Source organism: Siniperca chuatsi, linkage group LG9 (assembly GCF_020085105.1).
Source record: "Siniperca chuatsi isolate FFG_IHB_CAS linkage group LG9, ASM2008510v1, whole genome shotgun sequence".
NCBI lineage: Eukaryota > Metazoa > Chordata > Actinopteri > Centrarchiformes > Sinipercidae > Siniperca > Siniperca chuatsi.
Window position 1 is genome coordinate 13,943,145 of NC_058050.1, and position 20,271 is coordinate 13,963,415.

The following is a 20,271-nucleotide window of genomic DNA, read 5'->3' on the forward strand; positions in this document are numbered from 1 at the left end:
AAATAAGTAAACGCTTCCTTTGTATTTGAATGTGATGTTTCTACAATGCTCTTAACGATATAAATAAAATAAATAGATACATTAAAATGTAAATCAACAAATTTTACATACAACATTTTATATACTATATGCGTACGTGTTTTATATCCTTTATTGCATTCATTCATGTAACGTAAAATTTTGAAAAATCCAAGAATGTGCTCTGCCGAAATTAATATTGCGTAACATGTGTCATCATGTAATATTTGCTGTGCAAACCTAAACTGACCAGTTATCAGGGGTTACATCCCTCGAGCATACACACGTGTGTAAGAAATTTATTTTAGAGCCTGTAGGACAGTAGCAACTGTCATACTGTCGGGAAGCTAAAAAACCTGAGAGGGATGTGTGTGTTCATGGAAGACTTCGCTGAGGTGTTTTAACAGGTAGGAAGTTAGCTAAACTAATTAGCTAACTCGGGTTAACCTGCGAGCTTTCTTCATCATGTAATGTTACGGTACCTGGAATTATTTTGTAATAACTTAATAACCAAGCCAACGTTTCTATGGCCGCTAATGAGCTCATTTAGTAAAGCAAGTTCTTGTATGCGCCATAACTAACGTAACGTCTAATGTCGATCTGTATCTTTGTGTTTTGAGAAGACAGCATGAGTGGTCAAAGTCCTGCTCCTTCAGCCAGTAATGGCATTACTCCACTCCAACAGATGGTGGCGTCCTGCTCCGGAGCCATCCTCACATCTTTGTTTGGTGAGATAACCAGACGAATCGCCTGTCATGTGTAGTCTTTTCCTTTTAAATGACTAGACTGGTGTTTTTACTTTATTTAGCTCATTTGATGCAACATTACTGCTAATCATTTCTCACAAAACGTCATTTGTTTTCCTTTCCTTCCAGGCTGTCACTTCACCACTACTGTTTCTACTCAATTCAGTACATTAAAGGCAACTTAAAAATAATTGACACCTACATCTCAGTTTCCACTTTATTAGGTACACCTATACAATACTATACTGTTTTACAGTGGCATTGACTCAAGTTTATGGTAATTTTGAGGAGGCTATAGATTGTAATGCAAACACTTCTCTGTACTGTGCAATATAATTCAACAGTACCACAAACTGCAGCCTCTAAAATGACCATTAAGTTGAATCAACACCTCTCTAAAACAGTTTCAACAAAAACTGAACATTATAACCTTCATTAATGTAGGATTTATTGCATGGCTGTTATCTGAGACTGCACTAGTTTTAGCTAGATGTACCAAATTATGTGACCAAATAAACTATCAGTGGTATGTGTTCTACCTCATCTGGCATATTTTACAGGCCAAATATATGTACAAGCCTTGACGTATTATATAAGTACAGTAGATCTACATTTTGCATAGAAAGACATCACCTTTGGCAACATTTGTACAGTGTACCTATTGTCACACATAGAGGCTCATGGTAAGTTTTTGCTTTTTTCAGTCACACCTTTGGATGTTGTGAAGATCAGACTGCAGGCGCAGAAAAATCCCTTCCCCAAAGGTAAAATGAATATGAACAGCATTGGTCTAGTATTATGGTTATTAGTACAATAAATGTTAGATGACCACATATGTTTTTTTCAATACCTCTCAGGCAAATGCTTTGTCTATTGCAATGGACTTATGGACCACATATGTGTGTGTGAAAACGGCAACTCAAAGGCCTGGTACAAAGCCACCGGTCACTTCAATGGCACACTGGTAAAAATTTCACATATCCATTGCATGTCACCTTTCAGTGTTTACCAAAATAAAATATAAAGATTTAGACTTAGCAGTCAGACAAGTTCCCTATCTTGTTTGTGTTTTGCTTTAGTGGCTGATACATAAAGTAGAGCTGCACAGTCACATTGTGATAGAAAACCCCTGACTGACAAACAGCACATCTTCCTACACTGACTCTACAGTCTGTATCTCTGCAGGATGCCTTCGTCAAGATCGTACGCCGTGAAGGAATAAAGGCATTATGGAGCGGTCTACCTCCAACCCTGTCAGTGTGAAGTCTTCTGTGTTTCTTTTATTCCCTCTTTGCACTTCAGTCAGCCTCCTCTCCTCTTAAAGCTGAGTTGTTGAACAAATGTGGTTGGTCGACAGTCGTTTAGCCTGTAGCTGATGCACTCATTAAGGGAGCTTCCGTTTGAAGTTGTACCGATTAGTGGCAAACCACCTAAGCTTTTCTTGCAGGCTGATTACCAAAGATTAATTTATGTTAAGTATTATCGTAATGGAATTTTCTTTAATAAATCACGTTCATTCATTTATTGGTGGTGTTTTTGTGGTTGATGTTTTCCTCCGCCTGGAATAATTTTGATAGAAGCATAATTTATGGATATTTTCTGTGTGCGCTATCTCCAGTGTGATGGCAGTCCCAGCTACAGTGATCTACTTCACGTGCTACGACCAGCTGTGTGCAGCGCTGAGGGTCAGGATGGGAGACTACGCTCAGGAGGCTCCTCTTCTGGCAGGAGCTATCGCTAGAGGTGAGCTTACTGCAGATTCCAGCTCTCGCACAGCATCTGTAGATAGTGTTACAAGCATTAACATCAATTACTGTTGATCGTCTGCATTCAATTATTGTTTACCGAATGGAACATATCTATTTAACAAAAAACGGGTGAAAAGGCATCTTTTGAGTCATTAGAGTATGAATTCATTTTAGCATTGTTAACTCATTGCAGTATTTTAATAATGCTGGAGGTTTAATTTCCAGATTAATTTTCAAGGGCAACCATCCACACTTTTTGCCCTACAGCCCTGAGTATCTGTCATTTCATCCTACACTAGATTTCATTTTGAGAACGTAGTTTGACACATTGTGACTCTGACTTGGATCGACTCTGTTTTTATAAGCATGAGCAGTTATTAAAAAGAGAGTAAAAAAAGCACAGTTGGTGAGGATGACTACAATTTGCTTGATGATAATTCATAAAGAGATACACTACTCTTTTCAATTAAAATGCTCCACCAAACTGAAAAAATGGTTTTCAATGACAATTCAGTTTTTTTTAAACTCTCAATGTCATTGTTAGCTGGTGTGTTTTGATAGTGTTTTCTCTGCGACAGTATGATTTTAGCACTTTTCTGTCCAGCAGCAAGAGTAGATGTGTTTTTTAACTGTTCTCTCTGTTTTCTCTCCGTTCTCTGTGTGTGTCAGTGGGTTCAGCGACAGTGATCAGCCCTCTGGAGCTGATCCGTACGAAGCTGCAGTATCAGAAACAGTCGTACAGGGAGCTGACTGACTGCATCCGCTCGGCAGTGCAGACAGAAGGCTGGCTGTCTCTGTGGCGGGGTTTGGGGCCCACACTCCTCCGAGACGTGCCCTTCTCGGCCATGTATTGGTACAACTATGAGAAGAGCAAGAGCTGGCTGTATGAACGGTACAACACCAGAGAACCCACGTTTACCATTACCTTCGTATCTGGAGCGGTGTCTGGCTCTGTAAGTGCATCTGCGTAGCATTCAGCTTTTCGACCTGTAGATGAGGATATTGATTAACTTGACAGAAAATATCACAATTCATAAGTAAACCGTAATCTTATCATTAATCTAGTAATTAATACATGTTTCCATTTCTTTCAGATTGCGTCCATTGTAACGTTACCTTTTGATGTTGTCAAGACAAGAAGGCAGGTGGAGCTGGGAGAGCTACAAGCAAAGAATTGTAATTATGGCAATAACTCTTTATTTTAATTCGGAAATTCTTCGGAAGATTGCAAACATCAGTGGATTCCCATATTTGGGTTTACGAGGAAAATCAACACATAAATAGGATTCTAACTTAGTGGCAGGCTGATCTTTTGTAAATTTAATGTCATTGTACACAGAAAATAGCCATTAACTACCAGCTACGATAAGATGACTGCACACATTTACCACCACCCTCAGTCAGATGAAACATTGTGTGCTGCGATTGAAAGCAAACTAGTCAGTCAGCGAGCAGAGACGTTGGACTTGATGACTTAAAGTAATGGATAAATGGTTGCATTGATCACTGTCTTGTATGAAAAAAATATTGTAACTAGGGCTGTCACAATATCAGATTTTCACTACATGATTATTGTGGCCAAAAGAATTCACGATAACAATATTATATCTATAGAAAATTTGAAGAAAAAAATTAATGCTATCAGTGAAATTCATCTTTTTTTCTGTGTTATGGCGAGTGGCAACCAGCATTAAGGTGACTATGACAAAGTGAGAAACAGAAAAGATTTAAGAGGCGTTGGATTATTTACACAATATTATCATTTGTATCAATATTTCATTTTTAAATATCATGGTTATCGTCAATACCGGTATATCGCGACATCCCTAATTGTAACAATATATATATATATATAATTAATTTATATAATTAATAGCCCCTTAACAAGCAGCGCATGCCATTGGCCAGTCATTACAAACTGGTGCTGTGCATCCAAACTTTAATCCAAGACAATTTTCTCTTTCAGTAGACAATACAAGAGATATGTCAGGGTTAAGCTTGAGTCTTGGTCTAAAACATTTCCTGGAAGAACCTGATACATAATATATATGTGATACTGTCAGACAGTGTGGAGTAAGATGATTTTTCCTACATTACAGCTACTTGAGGAGGGGAAAAACTGTATGTTAATGTGTTAAATAGTTTGAAACCAGTTCAAATGAACACATTTGGAAATGATGAGTGGTGTTGATGAAGGGGTACTTGAACTCATCTGACAGGTCTGTGGGGACGTCAGATTCCTGAAATGTATCTATATCTATTGTGGGCAGTTTTTTTATGTAGTTCATGGGTCATATTATGTTGACTGTTGTCTTTGTCTTCTCAGTGTCATGTCAGGTTTCCTCCTCCACCTTCAGTGTGATGAGCAGGATTGTGGCACAGGACGGTTTTGGTGGACTGTTTGCAGGTGGATACTTTTGTATTATTTTGTGAATCATTATAGTTATATCTAACTGAACTGGTACGTAATCACGCCTCTTATGTGTTGCCTCTCTGCCAGGTTTCCTCCCCAGGCTGATCAAAGTGGCCCCGGCATGTGCCATCATGATCAGCTCTTATGAGTTTGGGAAGGCCTTTTTCCACAAACACAACCAGGAGAGGATACTCGGACCGCTGCAGACCAGCAACACCTGATAGTTTTCCAGTCATTTCTCTCCAAACCAAACGCCACTATGATTGCACCTGGAAGGAAAAGGCTTATGTTGCCAAATTACAAACAAGCAGAAATGGAAGTGAAAAAAATAATGAACTGCTTGACCCATTTCTGCAGTGCAAGATATTATAGTTGATCAAAATGTATTTTAAAAGCTATTTATTAGTATTTATGATTTAATATTCTATGGTTTTATGTTCACCACCATAGATCCTGTGCGCACAACTGAAAAGAAATAATGTTTGAACAGCCAGCAGATGGCAGCCACAGTTTTGTTAATAATGTGTCATTTTCCAGGTCCCACATGTGGCTGTCTCACTGGGATCATGTGCATTGTGCCTGAAGTCCTTACATTAGAGATGTATGATTAATCTGTTTTATTCCTCTGTGTGTCACTCAGAATCAGTGTTTCCTCCCCTGACACAAAGACAATCTCCATGTTTTTGCACTTCCACTCAAATCCACACACAAAAAGCCAATATTGTGCCAGACAGTACAGTGTGAGTGTAAAGCTATGAGTGTTTTTCAGTTTGACAAGAGACTGTGCAAGAGGACTGTGACACACGTCTCAAATGTTCAATATACATACCTGATTTTCTTTGGAAATTCTTTTAATTCATTGACTTTATTCAAGCTTTATCAACACACCTGTTCATTGTCGACAAGAAACTCGAATCAAGTTCTCACTGTTTGAGTAAGAGGAGTTTATTCAAAATGATAAAAAGGCAAACAAATCCAATAAAACATCTGCTGTACGTCTGTGCAAATGACTGCTGGAACGAGCTAAAGGCATGAGTTAAGTGTTGAGGTACACGGCTAGTCACCAATAATACAAATTACATTATACTGATGCTCTGCAAATACACTTGATTCTCATTCTCAAAATATCTATTGTAAGATAACAGATCATTATTCAGAGTTTTATGAATTATTTATTTGTGGTAACCAGCCATTGGAATACTGCATTGGAATATTTAAAGGGAATAACAACAATAGTCTGTTTCTGATAAAGCTGAACTGTAAAGAAAACCCAGAACTGAAGGGTGATTATTAATCAGTGATCATTACCTGAGAAAGAAATCATGTAATGCAGCATTAAGCACAACACTGACGACATAAAACTGATTAAATTAAATAAAAAACGGGTGCAGGAACATTTACACCTGAGAACAAAATGTGAGACTACATTATGCAAAACTTCGATGACAAAAGTGGAAGTACAGTCACCATCATAAATCAAAGAAATTGCTAGATTAAAAAACTGTTCAAGGACCCTTTTAACTGCAGGAAATAATTCGTAGTGACAAGACTAAACACTGACTGTGGCTTACTGTGTTTCTCCTAAACTCTGATCTGCTCCACAGTCTGCAGTATTTTCAGCATGCTATAATCTCCTGGAAAACCTTTTTCGAGGGGTGAAAATACTTGCTTATCACTGTCTTCTCAATAGTGTAAAGTGACACTAGTGGGGGGGGGGGGGGGTGACAGATGCTCTGCAGATAAAAAACACCAACAAAACAAAATATTTTAAACACATTGATGAAGTTACAGGTGCAGATCCTCTATAAAGAGTCAGAGGTTGTTTCAGCTGAATGGTACATTATTAAGACATTATTCGGTCTGATGGAGCTGCTCTTGAGTTTTCACACAATTCAAAGAACATGCTACACCAGATTCTCAACCTGCAAACCTTTCTTCCATTTGTTAAAGTTCTGGGCCCCAAATACAGAACATAAACTTCTACAGACAGCACGTCAACATCACCTACACTTAGAAAGTTCCTGGATTGTCTGGCCCTGGTGGTGATCTGTTTGTTCAGCTCTACATTCCCTATGAAGGAGTGATGCCTGGGCTGCTGATCTCTGCTGCAGAACTGGCCAAACACTCACTGGACTTCAGGCTGGCCAGAGACTTGTAGCTGGCGACTGAGGTCAGGGAGCCACACAGACCTCTTAGAGACGGAGTTTCCTCTTTACCTGAAAGACGTGGTTTCACATGATTAACGCTCACGACAGAGTGGCGGTCTTCCTGGACAACAGTGCTTACGTGCAGAAGCAGACGTACCTTGGTGGGGCCAGTGTGTGCTGGCCGACCTGGCCTCCAGACTCAGCGTGTGTGACGGCTCGAGAGAAGTCTGGGAGAGGCTCATGTTTGCAGACAGCTGCTCCAGACTCTGGAAACTCTTCCTGCAAAGAGAGGATAGAGGATCAGTAAAGATAGACATAGAAGATAACATAGCTAGTGTTGAAACAATTAGTCCATTTTTTATTTTAACCATTTTAATTGATTCATTTGTTTAAGTAATTTAAAAAAAAGCAAAAAACAGCAAATATTTGCTGGTCAAAGATTCAGAAAATTGCTGATTTTTCTGGTCGTGTTAGTTTTTTTATCATTGCAAATTTAGACTGTGTCAGACAAAACCAATTTCATCTTAGCTCTTGGGACATTGTCCACTATTTTGCAACATTTTATAGACTAAACAATTATTTGAATAATCAAAAACAAAAATTTGCCCCATTTTGAATCAAGTCATCTTTGTAGTTTAAGATTTCCTAAAATAACCAATAAGAATATAGACGACACACAGAGATAAATACACAACAAAGTATCTGTGGAGTTGTTATGAAAGTAAATATGTTGCTGTCTCAAGTGCTCCCTCTCACCTCCTGTTTGAGCCCACTGATCTCAGCCACAGATAATCCATTGTCAACATATCTACATATGCACCACACCACCAATGTCCATCTAGTTGCCAACAACCTTATTGCCGCAGTAGATCCAGCTAGCCATCATTTTTTTCTGAGTCATGTTTAGGTTCAAGTTAGAATCATCATTTAATAATGGAGGTAAGAGCAATCCAATCACTTTAGAAATCAATTAATTAGTTAATAATTGGTTGCAGCCCTAGACACAACCAAACAAAACCTGGAAGCTGGAGGATGTCAACTCATCTACATACTCCTCCCACTGTCCCGTGCTCTTCCTGTACAGCAGCGTGTCCAAGGCAACGGCGTTGGCATCCAAGGCGACAGGAGACGGCCACTGATTGGTCAGATGGGCTGTCAATTCTTGTCTGGACCGCAAATCATTGTTCTTCATCACTGTCCTAAAGACAGTAGACAGTGTCCAGAGTTAGAGACAATGTATTGACTAAATAAAACTCTTAATAATAACATATTAATAATAACATAAAAAGGCTTTGACTGGTAGCTACTCCCAACCTTTTTTTCCCGTTTGTATACAAATGTATTCTTCTCAAATACATGAAGTAGACAAAACTTCATAAGATTATAAAAGATAATGCCTAGCCAATAGAGCAGGCATACGATATTATTGGCTATTATTAGCTTATCACAGATATCTCAGTATCGGCACGTGTAACAAAAAAAGGTGTTTTTCATTGCATACAATAGTTTGTCTACAAGAGAACATTGACACGTTTATTTTATCTTGGTCACAATTATTTAATAACCAAATTTAAGGGCTCCTTGGTAGTTTGTAAAGTGTTGGTGTAAAATAAAATGAACACCAGCCGATGCATCATTATCAGTCACAAAATCATAAACCTGCCTTATGTTGTCACAGGAGATCTCCCACATCTGTCACTATTTCTTTGAAATATCCAACACTTTGATTTCATCTCTGATCACACTTTTACCTGCATTTTACTCTGACACGTTGTCGTTCTCACAGTTTCTCTCTGTCTTTTCACTTTGCTTTTCACTATTTGCATTTGAAAACGTCCACCGACTCATCGCACCGACTTGAGACTGCAGCTTCATTTACAGAGATCATGACCCAAATCCTCTTGACAGACTTTGAAACCTACATTGTATCAGTGAGAACCGTTTTCTCACTGATTAGAACATTAATGAAAATAAATGGAAAGGCACAATCGTGATGCACCTTTTCCTCTTCCCCCGCACTGACTGCGATTCAACTGCACACAAATAACAAACCACCTGCAACTTCCAGGCTTCTTGCTGTGTCCTGAATGTCAAATTCACAGCTGGATCTGCTGCAAAGTTCTCTCCACCTTATCGTCAGCGACCTCACATGCACTCGCTGTCAAACATCAAAAACACACAGTTGGTCCTGAACTCACAGTTGGTCCTGTAGTTCCAGTATGATGTACTCAAGCTGTTCTTTCTCCAGTGTGTGGGAGAGGTGTGTGTCTGCTAGGCTCTGCTGAAGAGCTTTGTTATGAGACACAGCCTCTGACAGCTGGGCTTCTCGTAGACGGACCAGCTCTTCCAGGTAACCCTGAGACACAAACACACAAACACACAAACACACACACACACACACACTATCATTTGTTTGTTTACTGCCATGGAGGTTTTGGCTCAGAGCAAATGGATTAACCGCAGAGCAGAGACTGTGGCAGCTTCATCATCTTGAACAACAGCTGAAGCCACAGAGGGAAGAAACACTATGGATGTTGTGCATGCAAGAAATCCCATCAAGCTGAAAGTGTGTTTGCTTGTGTCAAAAAATATTTCTTCACAGAAGACATTTCCTCCTGGCATTTCACAATTCAAGCCTCTAATTATCATCCAGGCATCAAGGAAAATGTCACATTGGCATATATTACCATCCAATTTGTCTATCCCTAAATAACAGTAATATTGCTCTCTCACTCACACACACACACACACACACACACAGGTGCTACCTTCTGCTCCAGCGCCATGCGATACTTCTGCTCAAAGCGCTTGCACTTGCTGACCAAGGTGCTCTGCTCGGTGAAGATGGAGGCGGCGGTGGCCATTTTGTCGGGAGTGCTGCTTTCACTGCCGCTGCTCCCCAGAGTCCTCATCTCCTCCTCGTCACTGCTGATGCTGCCCGCGCTGCACAGGGGACCAGCGTGGGCCTCATATGAGTACACATCCTATACAGGTAAACAGCGGCCCGTGGGCCAAATCTGACCCTACAACAACATTTTTGGCTCCCTGACCAAAGCTGATGTCTTGCTTTTCATAGTTCAAACTTTTACATGATTTTTCACAACTCTGCTGTAGATAACAATGTAAATATCATGTAAATCCCAATAAATACAAAATCTAATACTGCCCCCACATAAGGAGATGCAGGCTATTTGCCCAGTGCATGCTGCTGAAATAATAATGAGGTCTAGAACAGATTTAAGTCAACAACAGTCCTTTTATTCCCCTGTTTGGTGTGTGTGTGTAATCAATTACATCTCCAGTATCTTTGTAGTGCAACACAGAACATATGTTAATGTTTATGAGTCATTTTTTGCCAAATGAGGATTAACATAAAATGCTGAAACTCTGTTAGTCCTCACTTACTAACAAGAATGATATGCTGCTAAAACTGTTTGTTAAAACAAATAGACAAAAAGAAACAAACAAAAAAACATATGGGAATGTGTTTCCTGTGTGTTGCCTGTAAATGTTGGACCATTGAACAGTAGTGGCTGAACCTAATTGCTGACCCCTGCTATACAGTACACTGATGATGAACTGTGTGACGGAAGTATTTGACCACATACCTCTGGGTGAACTTCAGGTAAGGCGTGTAGTCGATCACGGCGGGGCAGCTGCCATCTACACCCTCTCCTTTCAGACAGAAGCTAAAGAGAGAAGACAGGATGGAAAATAAAAGCACTGTCTCTTCTTTTACCAGATTTACAGCTGTGTGTTTCTTAATGACGGATTTAACTGGACTCCAAGTGACTTAAAATTTTATTGTATCCATCCCGACTTGTACCTTTTAATCACCTTGTCGCAAAATTGCATGGAGTGTTCTTTTGTTTCATGGTGAAGGTACTGACTCACCAAAAGTTGGACGGTTTTATATTATAATCAACAGAAACCCCTTGACTACATACAGGTAATCTCCATTTAACGACTTATGTCACTTCTAAAACCAACAGCCTACACCAGTGATGACGTAGGTGTGTCCTATTAAAGAAGGTGAATACTTATGCAACAAGTATTTTGTATTTTATATTTATAAATATTTTCCACTTAGTAAAGATCTGTTTTTTTACTTTAACTTTAAAAAAGTTAATTAATAAGTATTTTTTTCTGTTGATCAGTGTCCAAAAAAAGCCAACTTAAATCTACTTTAATTCAATGCTGTAAAACAATAAAACATGAAAACTTCCAAAGGGAGATGGATTCCTTTTATAGGCGCTGTATACGTCTTTTCAGCAGGGTCAGACAATGGTTTATTTCTCCTGAGCACCTTTAAGTTTATCCAAAAATGTATAATTCTAAAATCTCTAAACTAGTGATGTGAACCCAACTGCTGCTTAACCAAATGCACAGATAGGTTTTTCAACTAATTTACAATCTTCTATGGGATTTTATATTTGTTTATATTTTAAGAAATTATTTTGCAAACAACAACAACAACAAAAATGTTTCTTCTCTCTACTAATCACACCTAGGGCAGTAATCAACACTGCAGTAAATTGTACCAATTTGGTGAGGATGGATTTGTTTTTGTAGAGACAGATGTGCTGATTCTACTTAATGGTTATTTTTGGAGGACATTGTTTGTAGTGTTCAGCAAATATCCCATTAAGTGTGTTTATTGACCACCTAGGATCACTGTTCATCTTTGCTAATGCGGTTTTCTTGTGTTAGGTATACGATTTATTATTTGAAGCTTTCTTTCTTGCCCCATCATATGATTCTGCAGCATTTGCAAGTCATGCACCTGCAGTTCAGGCAGCAACTATCTGGCCTCTTTGTATCTCTGGTAGTTGTATTATATTGCAGCTTCTTTTTCCATCCACATTCTCCTTTTCCACTAATTAAGATGAAAGCCTTTTGGATCACCCTCAGAATTTGTAAAGGGATTGTTACTTTTCCGATGACACTGCTGCCTAAAATGTATTGCATGCAGAAAAAGCTACACACTGAGAGAAAGCAGGACTGAAGAGTTACAGTAAGAAAAAGCAGAACATGATTAGTACCTGAAGTCGATAGTGTTGAGTCCGATGAGTGTGTCTGCTAACAGCCCTGCCTCCTCTCCCAGCATGATCGCTCCGTCCTCGTAAAACCTCCTACAGTCAACACATGCGTGCACATTATTTGCATTAATTCAGCTCACGCTCCTCCAGATCTAGTCAACAGACTGGGAATTAAAGAAAAAACAGAGCAGACAGGTGCAGCTGCAAGATGTGTGATCACTGACTGCTTGAGGTCAAGTGTAAAAGGATCTAAATGATCCTGCAGCACACTGATGTTGGAGAGAGACCCTTCCTGAATACACTTGATTTGATAAAACGTCTGTAATTGGGTTGAAGGGGGAAACTGTGTGAGTACAGTATAAGAGCACATTAAGACCTGGTCGTTTTGAAGTCCCTCAGTGCAGATGAGATGTATTCTGATAATCTTTTCTCCATCAGGACCACTCTGATCCACGCTCTGCCCTGCAGAGAGAGAAACAAGTTACATTGAGCTGTTAGTGGAAGCTTGTATCACCAGAAATACTCTCTACAGGATAACAAGACTAAGAGGCTACAGCCATGCTAGCTGCTCTGTGAGGCTGTACTACAGTGGTGATTTGAGCTAAATGCTAATGTCAGCATGCTAACATGCTAACAATGACAATGTTAAAATGTTGATGTTGAGCAGTAATGTTTATTATGTTTGCCAACTTAGTTTAGCACGAAACATAAAGTACAGCTGAGGCTGATGGGAATGTTGTATGTTTTGCAGGTATTTGGTCATAAACAAAAGCACTGGACAAATTTTAATTTTGACCTGATGATGGTGCTAGATGAAAAGTCAGGGGATCAACAAAGTGATTACAATTTATCTTGAGGGGGGCTTGAATGTGTGTACCAATTTTCATGGCAATCCATCCAGCAGTTGTCGAGACATTTCATTCAAAACCACAAATGTCAACCTCATGGTGGCGCTAGAGCAAAAGTCAGGGATTCAACCAAAGTCATTAAGTCAATGTTGTGCCAATCCATCTAGCAGATGTTAAAAGATTTCACTGGATGTGTGGTGCAAGTGAAAACTTGACCTGCTACTGGAAATGTCAGGGAATCACCAAAGTCATTAGGATTCATCCACTGGGCACCATGAATATCTGCACCAACAGTTGTTGAGATATTTCACTGAAAACTAAAAATGTCAACCTAATGGTGGCACCAAAGTGGTGGACTGACGGACCGACAGACCTACCGACATTGCCTTCCCTAAAGCCACGCCTCTAGCATGGCTAAAAATGAGCTGCTGAGTGGTAATAAAGCAGATAAAAGGCCCTGATGAAATGTCGAGAGAGAGAGATTAGCTCTAGGCTCTAGTCGTGGGGTAAGACTGAGTCATGTTTTATGCGCATGTGTGTTCTTAACATTTTTTTTTGTTCCCTTTGTTCTTTTTCTAAGGGGATAATGCAAAGTAAGCTAACATCACAAATACCTGATTGTGCTGTGGGTTAAGATACACTACTCAAAGTAGAAGATTTAGTACTGTGAATACAAAACTGATATTACTTGTATCTTTCAGTTTTTGGCTAAATTAAACATGTATTTTGTTTTTTAATCAAATACTCTGTATTCGTCTTTCTGGTGTTGAAGACTGAAGTTATTTTCTTCCCCACTGCCTCAGGTAATTTAATCTGATCCCAAGACAGTTTTATTCTCACTTTAGCTCTCGATAATCGCACATTCTCCATGCTCTCGATGCTCCGGATGCAATTATGAGGGACTTTACTGCAGGCAGCTTTTATGTAATCCCAGAAACTCCGAGGACTCTCATAGCCAAACCAAGTTGTCTGACCTGAGAGAAAAAGGAGAAGAAGGAAACAGGTTTTTACGAGCTTGGATCGGCATTCATACTGCTCTGAACGTTTGAAGATGCACACATCAACTTTGCACTTGTTAAACAAATGGCAGTGGAACACAGTTGAAGGGCTTTTTTTACCCAAAAAATTACATTACAAGTGACATAAATTGTGCACTAATTAGACTTATATGGATTTTTTTGTAGCTGTTAGGGGTGGGAAAAATATAAAGAAAAGAGTCCAACTTTCTGGAAGTGGAGGCCTCAAATACAAGTCTGGTTTTCAGTCTATAGTTTAAGAATAATAAGAAGATACTGTGTATGGTATTAAGAATATTGCTTACGTTTTTACCTTTGAGTCGATGGCTGAGGATGTGCTCCAGGATGGAAACAAAGTTAACGAACTCTGGAGACGAGTCATCTATTGTCTCAAAACATGAGCGGTCCAGCAAAGTCTTCACTGAAAACCTGAACACAAAAGAAGACATACAAAATCCGTACTAAAATCCGTGATCGGACCTGTAGCTTAAAGGGCAACTTCACCAATTTTACACATAGAATAAGCAGTATAGAGGAAGTCACCAGGGGTTGGTTCAGCTTGGAGACTATATATTTAAAACAAAAAGACTGCATGGATCTTTATAGGCATTTATCAGGAAGTAGTGTCTAATGAAAAGCTGCTGCTGGTTGCATTATGGGAATTGTTGGATCCAGTGTTTTTGGAGCTTCACACATGTCACACAAGTCGGGATATAGCGGCTTCAATTTTTTTTTTTTACCATTCTACTTTCTTTTTTTTAAATCTCTCGTGAGTCCCCCAACTTTATGGATCGATAAATACTTTATTTATCCCCGCGGGGAAATTCTCATGTCACAGCAGCAGCACATGGATGAACACACAAGAATAGTGCAAAAAATAAAAAAACATTTTAGATATATTTTAAGTATAAAAGTATGCCCTTTAAACATGTGCATGCATACAGTGTGCAAATTGCTGTAAGGTGTGCAAAATGGATGCAAGTATCCCTTTAAATGTGTGAGGGATCGAAGTATCCACAATGATAAAATTACTTTATTTCATTGCTGTCTGATCCCAGACTGAATGATGTCAAAGATGAAGACACACTCAGACTGGCAATGCACATTTTACCAAACGCACATAAGAACAAAGTCATCTTAATTAACATAACAGTTTATTGTCTTACTCTGAACTTAACATTTCTCTCATTAATTACAAGGTACGAAAACTAAACACATCTGGCGTCCATAGTTGTAATGAGGCTTTGATAGTATCCTGGGATGAAACCAGTCATAATGTGCTGCCCACTATGACAGTCATGTGCACCGACCGACTCTGCCTAATCTGGTTTCATCTAATTAGACAGGAAGGAGAGTTAATGGCCAAGGCTGCAGTGTGTGTGTGTAAAGTTCTGCCAAATTGTGTGTAGCCCTTAACGTCGGCTAAATAATCTGACTTCATATCTCTATCTTGTTGCTTAGCAGCCGGGTGACCACAGAGTGTGTGCTTCCTGTGAAAGATGGTGAATACTGACAGATGTCAGCTTATTTCAATGAATAAGGGCAGAGTTTTTAATCACATATCATGTAAATTAACTTTTAGACACTTCGAAAAACAACCCTTCACGGCAATTTAGACAGACCTAATTTCCTGTCTGTGTGGAGTATATTGCACTTATCCTCTCAGTTATTACTTCTGTCAGCATCCACACAGTAAAAATCTAGGCACAGGGACTTTCAGCCAATGTGAGAAAACCTCAAATTCTGAAATAAACTGCGACAAAGAAAAACACATGTACAATATTCTGCTGTAAATAACGACTAATGTAAAACCGCTATTTTACAAAACATACATCTTCCGATAATATGATATTATATACAAAAAAACCCCGAACAAAATGAAAAAGATTACCACATTATGAAAACACTTCCATTTTATTACAAATAACAGATTTAACGGTGGAGTATGCAATTCTAATCCAATACACGTCTTTTCGTCAAATTCAGTGAATATCTCCTCGCAGTACGCTAGCTGTCCAGTGTTCGCACAGAAATAAACTCTGGTGTTTGTACACAGCCCTGCCTCTGTAAATGGGAAACAAACAAAATGGCTCGGACCGAGCCACACAACACTATTCCAGCCATGCTTTGTTTGTCAGGTAACGTTACATGACTTGCCAGCTTACCTTCTAGTTTGCCGACATATGTTGCTGTTAGCTATAGTAGCAGGAGAGTTGTGAGTATCGCTGTCTGGAGCTGGTGTGCTGCCTCTGGGAAACGTCTCGTCCTCTCCGGCTGTTTCTAGCAACTGTAGCAACAGTTTGCTAACCCATAACCTAGCTAAGCTAACCCACTAGCTAATATTAGTTATATTACTTGCTGTGTCATTGTTCGCTCTATAGCATGGTACTTGTCATTTTATTGGAGATTCTCCAGAATGGCATACCCCACCTTTAAAATAACAGATGAACTGTACACTGAACTGTACACCTACATTTTATCTTGAGAGCTTTTTTTCTTATCTCCCAGGCTTTCTCCAAGTAACTAGTAATCTAAATGTTTCATTTGTGTAACATATATGTTGTTATATAACTACAAAAAGACTAAATTAGAACACTAACTATTTATTAATAATTTAGGGAACTGAAACGGGAACACAGTCATTTAAAAAGATGATAAATTGATCTTTCCATTGCATCAACTGAATAAAAACGTCCCTTTAGGGTCAGACAGCCTGTCAGTTAACTGGTCCTTAAAGCCTCAAAACTTCCACAATACAGCTGTTTTATCTGACGCTGCATTCAAATGTAAGTCCTGAGGTTGTGTTTTTGACATGAAAGGTCGCGTGCACAGTTTTGGCATTGAAGTGGTTGAAGTCGTGAGAACCCTGTTGCTAAGCGACTAACAACATAATGAATTTAAGCTTGTTCCCTTTCAAAAAAAAATAAAAATAGGTGAATGATCTGTTTTCTGCATTTCAACGTGATGCTTATGAATGAGAGAAGTTACAAACATCCACGGACTTGTGATGTGTCAACTCATTAAGTCTGAGGCATCAGAAAACGTACATTTTAAACTCCACAACAAATGGTTATAAGACAGGAAACGGGACACCATTTGCTGATTGAGTCAACATAAAAAAGTGTCAATTTCAGCAGAGAACACTATAAGAGAGGGACATTTATCGCAGCATCAAAACAAGTTAAGAGGCTTGTACTTCTGCAGAAAGAAGAGGTATTGTGGACTGATTATTTTCAGTTCCTCAGCCCATAAACTAACTATGAATTAGTCTACTTGATTAATCATTTGGTTTATAAAATGTCAAAATAGTATAAAATAACAATTAAAATTAGCCCAACATCACTATCAAGTTGCTTGTTTTTGTCCGACCAACAGGCCAAACTCCAGTTTACTATCATATATAATAAAGAAAAGCATCGAATCTTCACATTTGAGAAGCTGGACTCAGTGAATAGTTGGCATTTTTGCTTAAAAAAATGACTGAAATGAGTAATCAATTATCAAAATAGTTGCTCACAGTGTAGAAGAACATGATTTTGACAACCTTAAATGCTACATAAGAGGACACAAAAGGGGGATATGTATGTAAGGGGTTGATTTCCTTAGTCTTTCTTTAACTGCAGTAATATTTCATCTACTCCTCATTGTTTTTGCCAATCTCCCATCACTTTCCTCACTCTTTTCCCTCCTCCGCTTGCGCGAGTCAGCGAGTTGATGGCTGGTGCGGAGGCAGAAAGAGGCGGGAAAGGACCATCCTGGTCAGGCAGGAGGCACCTGCGTCTAATTACTCTCCCTTTACATCTGCTTCAAGTGACGTTAATGGAGGAAGGCATACTGAGCACAGCCACACCTGAACCGTCCTGAAGCCTGAAAATTTAGATTTGTTCTTTTGTCAACTGCTACACTTGACACCAGCTGGGGCAGGTGGTGCATTATCTGTTTGTTTTCTGAACTGTTTAGTGCCAAAATGAAAAAAATAAAAATAAACTACACCTCCGTATCTTCCCTTTTCTCTGACTTCTTGTAATCTTCTGTCTCAAAAGCACCACAGGGACTGTCAGTCGGTAACTGACATATGCCAGCAGCACAGAGAGGCCCACAAATCAATACTCGGAGAGCTTTTCACTTCAACTGACAAAGAGAGGGGGAGAAACAGGCAGGCGACATGTGTGTGTGCACACCTCAGCATCTATACATGCTCCTTATTTATTACTCAGCTTATCATTTATAAATGCATTGAGGAATGAACTGAGGAAAGCGAGCTCCTGTCCTCAGTATTGTTTTCAGGAATGTTTACTGTGTATTCTGCAAAAACACCCAGTTTACGCAGTGTTTTCAAGACTCAGTACCTTTAAATTGGAGTTTGAGGCAAATTTATCTACTCGAATTATATTCCTGTGTGGAGGGGCGTCTGAAACTGTCTTTAGATCATGACTAAGAGAAATTAGACAAAAGATATTATTGCACAGTTACATGACAAAATTTCAAAAGATAATTTTACAAAGTGTTTTTGATGGCTAATCCAAAATTTCTCAAGGGGGTGGGGTTGTGAATTTGGAATTAGGACTCGTGGCCTCAGTGTTTCTAAAACCCTGACCTTAATCCTACACTGAACTGATTATGAGGGTAATTAAAACTGAAATGTGATTGCATGAATGTTTAATGGAGGCTGCTGGTGGTGGGCGTCAATGTGTGTGTTTGAGTAAGTGAATGAAAGAGATGATTTAATGTACAACATACACACGATAGAGGCATTTATCTGAGGTCAGCCAGCTGATAATTTAATATTTTTTCAATACTATTTTGATGCAACTCATCCAACAAACACAGAATGACTTTCTTCTGTGTGCATAGTGAGTCTGTGGCTCCCCAAGCTAACCTCAAACAAACGCGTGCCTCTGACATGATTAATAAACAAATCTGCCGTCAGAAATTCAGCTGCAGACGCTCTTTCATCCTCCCTGTCATTAAAAGAACGAACAGTGTGTGAGGATTACCCACCGGCACACCGTGAGCAGGTTCCTCCTCTCCACCGCGGTGCTCCTGCCTGCTCCCCGCTTGCGGATGAGATGCATCCCCACGCAAGGCGACGCCATCCCCGGCCCGTGTCTGTGGCTGCGGCCGGAGGCGGTGCGCAGTCCCCCCGCTTAGCTCCTCTGCAGCAGGGCAGGACCAGCTGTCTCCGTCACCCCGGAGGAGCACACGCCGCTCAGCTGAAGATGGGGCTGAACCACAGACTAACAGAAACCTGCGTCAAGTCTAGTGTTAAAGGACCCCCGGCTGGAACTTTCAAAATAAAAGCTCGCATGGCAGACCAGCAGCCTGTGCTTCTGACTCGACATAAAAAATATATATTGTTATTGTTCATTTATACACGCATTAAACCCAGTTCCACAGTAATAGAGTTTCATTTAATTTACACTAACATTTTTAAATAAATAATCAGTCGGCAAATACTTTCTAGAATATAATTAATAATTGAAAACTGCTGTTTGCTCTAAAAATAAATGTGTGTCAACACACTGATATGGTTTGGTGTTATATAAACAGGGCTAATAGCTAATATTAAGGACACTGAAGTCATGTCCTCTGTATTGTTTTAATTTGGGAGTTTTAGTGACCTGGGGTTTATTATAATTTAACATTAGCATTTATTATCATCATCATTATTATTATATTTGTATTAATAACTCAGTACTTCCCTACCAGAATGCCTTGCAGTGTGAAAAACACTTTGCAACAGCAGTCAGACCTTTACGCAGAAAAATTAAATGCACAGAAAATAAAATACAAAGAATACTTATAAGACTTTCTATTTCAGGGCTAGTTGTATGCTACTTTTCGCATTTAAACAGTATAGACTTGTTAACATAAGGCTACCTGTCCATATTACACAGGTTGTATTTCATGCTGTTATTACACCAAACACTGACTTTAAATGTTCTAAAAAGCGCCAAATGTGGCCTACTTTTATTTTGAAGGTAGGTGTGTCCAACCGGTAGTATGATGCTGTTACTGACAGCAGAGGGTCCTGAAAGAAATGATTTTTAGCCTGTCGTCGGTGTGCGGAGTTAAATAAGGGTGTGAGTGGCTGCCTGTCATCCATACAAAGAAAATGATCTCATGTGTAAATGGCATAGCTGTTTTAATGTTGCCTGTAGTCAGCTGCAAGCGTTAAAAAGCTGATTCATCCAACAAAATGAAAGAAAATATTCTGTATCTTTTATTTCCCTTTTTGAACATCACATTCAAGAACGTGTGGGAACAGGAAGTTGTTGTTTTAAGCTCAATCAGTG

General features: G+C 39.3%; 2 protein-coding genes across 4 annotated transcripts; one reads left to right on the top strand and one right to left on the bottom strand.

The window, feature by feature from the left end:
- The first annotated feature begins 231 nt into the window (after window positions 1-231).
- Window positions 232-5,920, top strand: slc25a40 (solute carrier family 25 member 40). The gene is made up of 10 exons (XM_044209398.1): window positions 232-425; window positions 642-746; window positions 1,469-1,528; window positions 1,622-1,728; window positions 1,950-2,017; window positions 2,383-2,507; window positions 3,182-3,465; window positions 3,607-3,688; window positions 4,839-4,919; window positions 5,013-5,920. Exons 2-10 carry the CDS (start codon window positions 647-649, stop codon window positions 5,144-5,146), a joined length of 1,041 nt encoding a protein of 346 aa, XP_044065333.1. The 5' UTR covers window positions 232-425; window positions 642-646; the 3' UTR covers window positions 5,147-5,920.
- On the bottom strand, window positions 5,849-19,249 carry rundc3b (RUN domain containing 3b). 3 transcript variants are annotated; one of them, XM_044209393.1, is made up of 11 exons: window positions 18,977-19,248; window positions 14,289-14,404; window positions 13,800-13,933; window positions 12,488-12,573; window positions 12,115-12,204; window positions 10,681-10,761; window positions 9,841-10,015; window positions 9,271-9,428; window positions 8,125-8,271; window positions 7,230-7,351; window positions 5,849-7,141 (listed from the first exon to the last, which is right to left on the bottom strand). In XM_044209393.1, the coding sequence occupies exons 1-11, from the start codon at window positions 19,069-19,071 to the stop codon at window positions 6,996-6,998; spliced, it is 1,350 nt and encodes a 449-aa protein (XP_044065328.1). In that variant the 5' UTR covers window positions 19,072-19,248; the 3' UTR covers window positions 5,849-6,995. The 3 variants fall into 3 exon arrangements, with proteins under 3 accessions (XP_044065328.1, XP_044065330.1, XP_044065329.1); XM_044209394.1 differs by having other exon boundaries at window positions 7,000-7,141; window positions 8,091-8,271; window positions 18,977-19,249; XM_044209395.1 differs by lacking the exon at window positions 8,125-8,271.
- Between the last annotated feature and the right edge of the window lie 1,022 nt (window positions 19,250-20,271).